This window comes from Orycteropus afer, unplaced genomic scaffold (genome assembly GCF_000298275.1).
Source record: "Orycteropus afer afer isolate SDZICR_OR568_19922 unplaced genomic scaffold, OryAfe1.0 scaffold00394, whole genome shotgun sequence".
NCBI lineage: Eukaryota > Metazoa > Chordata > Mammalia > Tubulidentata > Orycteropodidae > Orycteropus > Orycteropus afer.
Window position 1 is genome coordinate 2077389 of NW_006921981.1, and position 3222 is coordinate 2080610.

At 36.7% G+C, this 3222-nt stretch overlaps 1 protein-coding gene across 1 annotated transcript in view; it reads left to right on the plus strand.

The window, feature by feature from the left end:
- Positions 1 to 602: 602 nt before the first annotated feature.
- DSG1 (desmoglein 1) overlaps positions 603 to 3222 on the plus strand; it is a 39783-nt gene continuing 37163 nt past the window's right edge. Inside the window, exon 1 of the mRNA XM_007953448.1 lies at positions 603 to 647. Within this exon, the coding sequence (XP_007951639.1) occupies positions 603 to 647 (45 nt within the window). The remainder of the gene's footprint in view (positions 648 to 3222) is intronic.

Consider the following 3222-nt stretch of genomic DNA (forward strand, 5'->3'; position numbering starts at 1 on the left):
TTGAATCTTTTCTAACATCTACTGAAATGGAAAGTTTATCATTTTCTGCTGTGACCTGAGGAGTTTATCATTTTCTGCTGTGACCTGAGGATTTGGCTATGACCATGGGCCAGATAATTCTCTTCAGATAATATAAGCTCCCATACTGCACTTGTCTTTTAATATAGGAAGAAAAAAAAACAGGCTGTAAATAAATCACAGCGCGAAAACCCCTCTCAACTGTCCAACTCTCCATACTTTCAATCAATTAAAATGCCTGTCTCTGAAAACGTTCAGATAAGGAGTGAATCTTCAGTGCCCCACAGAGAGTTACTTTTTAGCTAGAAGAAGGGTGTGTCCCCCAGCTTTTACCTGGGAGCAATGATGATCTTGTCAAGCATTTCAGTGAGACCAGCCCAAGTTTTTAGGGTGGGGATCCGGACTGGTTATACGTACCGCCAGTCCTTCTCCCAGAGGAAGGCAGAAACACCTCAAAGCCTGCATGTAAGAACATCTACTGAGAAATTATTTTAATCAGACATCAGCTGAGTGGGGGAAAGCAAAAGAACACAGAAGAACAAGCCAAACTCCCTTGGTCTTGGATGTAAGAGAACACAGCAACGATGGACTGGCACTTCGGAACAGCTGCTATGCTGTTCGTTTTTCTGGTAAGTGGATCCTGTCAAAACCCTTCAAAATTATTCTCACTGTCAATGAGTGAGAACTTTTTAGAAAATGTTATTTAGTGTTATTTCTAGCCTAAACCCATTAAAAGTTTATGTTAATGACAAGGTGATTTTATGAACTAGATTTTTACATAGTGCTTCTCTCTGTAATTGAAGACTAGATCGTATTAATGCATCAGCGTCAACTCACCCTATCACATGTCTAAGACTGAAGTTCATGCTAAATCATGCTGGGAAAACGTTGATTTAAGGGAACCCGTATAGCTACTTAGTAGCACTTTGTTGTTCAAATCTCTTTTGCAGGTGGGGCCCTGATTTTTACTTAAGACTTTCTCTATTCCTTTAGCATATTGGTGGGAAAATTCACAGCCATTTTTCAAAACATAAAATAGGATCCATACAAATTAAAATCATAGCACTTTGTAGCTGGTCTTACGATCCAAACAACCTCTTCAGCTACATATATGCTTAAGAGCCATGCCACTAATATCAAAAGCTTCACTCTGCTAAATTATGCTTTTGTTTAAAACAGGATTTTTTAATTTTAAAAAATGGCAATATAAGAGATATATAAATGACATAGTAGTTGAAAGAATTGCTGTAATTGAGGAATAAATATAATTATTACTATACTTGTTCCTAGTACTGGAAATTCAGCAATAACTATGACATAACAGAAAATGATCTTCTATTGCCCCCGTTATTACTTTATTAGTTTTCTCCTTCTAGAGCTAATACTAAATACAACACCAGGGTATTGCATCAATTTTACTGACGGTATGAATATCAAAAATAGCCATCTCTCTCACAGTAAGTTTAACGCCATCCAAAAAGGCAGGTGCCAGGTGAATCTTCCTCCACCTTGGCAAGAGGGAATGCTGTGGTTCATTTATTTGTTTCTACTTGCTTAATTTCGAACTGCAATGTTGGGTTTGTCTAATAACAAGTTAATGCTTTTATTCAAGGTACAGTGGTTAGTTTAAAGTCAATTCATTAATTAAGAGGGGTCACAATCGGTTGATTTAGTTACAAATGAGCATCAATGAGCTAGTAGCTTTGGTACCAAACTGCCCTTCAAATTACTCTGTTCCATGGACTCTTTTACAGATCTTTGGGATCAGCTGCTATTGTAAGTCAGTATGTGGCAGGAATCAAGGTATATGATGCAGTATGCCAGTTGAACATAGGACCATGTCAAATAACCAAATTCTTTTACCTTTAATTTCACATAAATTTGATCCACTTAGGCCTATGATAGATTCAATTGATATGTTTGTTTGGGTGTTTATGTCCTAATTTCCATTAAATCTGTAAGATATGCCTTATTTCTTGATTTACATGATTATTTCTCATTGATTACCATCCTAGCCAGTTCCTAATTAGTCACTCTTCAATAAAATATATAATTTTATCAAAAACATGTATTCTCATTGAATTTCCTCTCTTTGGAGAGAGGATTCTGAGTGTTCATATTTTCTGAGCCGGGCTAGCTTTTGTTTGTTGGTTACTTGGTTGGTTGGTTTTGCCATATTTGACTCGGAATCAATTACTAACTAGCTTCTCAGATCCTCCAAGATAATTATTGCTCTAAGAACTCTTTGTATAATGAATCTAAATATTTCATTTTCACATGAACATAACTGTTGTAAATCATTTTACTTTTTAAGGTTTATTAGCAAACTAATTTATTTCTATCAAATGATTTTGGTAATTGCATTTTGGAGTTACCCAATTTGTCTTTTGCTTTAAAGATACTTCTCCTCTCCCCAACCTCCCAACCACCCTCACCCCACAAAGGACAACCACCACTGAAGTGAACTCTTCCATTATCATTCTATTTCCTTCATTAGAAATGCTTGCTTTTGCCAAAAAAAGATTCTATGTAAAGTGCTAAACGTTGATAAATGAAGATTCATGTAAAGGAGCATATTTGATCAATTATTAAGACATTTAAATTTTAAGACATTAAACTTTAAAGTAAATCCATTTGAGACATGACCACTATCTGCTTACAAGCATATTGTGTAGATTGCTCAATATTTCTGAAGGTTTCAGACCTCATTAAAATTAGTGGGCTGGACCAGGGAGAACAAACTTGGAAGAGCTTCTCTTATAATGACAAAGATTGCTACATGACTATGTCATTATTCAGGCTAGCGTCCTGTATAGACAGACACTAGCTTACACCTGCAGGTCAAATACATTTCCTGGTTTTGCACTGATTTTTCTTTCTTTACTGCTTCTGTGAAAACAGTGTACTTGAGGGGCATGGGGATGGTGATTAGAATGTATTTCCTCTGAGCTGAAGGCCAATGTTACCTTATGTCCCAAAGATAAGAAATCCGTGTGAATGGTTGTGACTATAATAAAAGGTATGGCATGATCTTTGTGGGAGAGTGAAATAGAACCAGTAGAATTTCTGTGGTTGTAATGATTTCTGCACCAGCCACTCCTCGAAAGGAAGTTTGGGCAATCTGCTTCCATAGTGATACTGCCTAGGCAACCCAAGAAGGGGTCGCTATGAGTCGGGGCCGACTCGATGGCACATAACAACAAC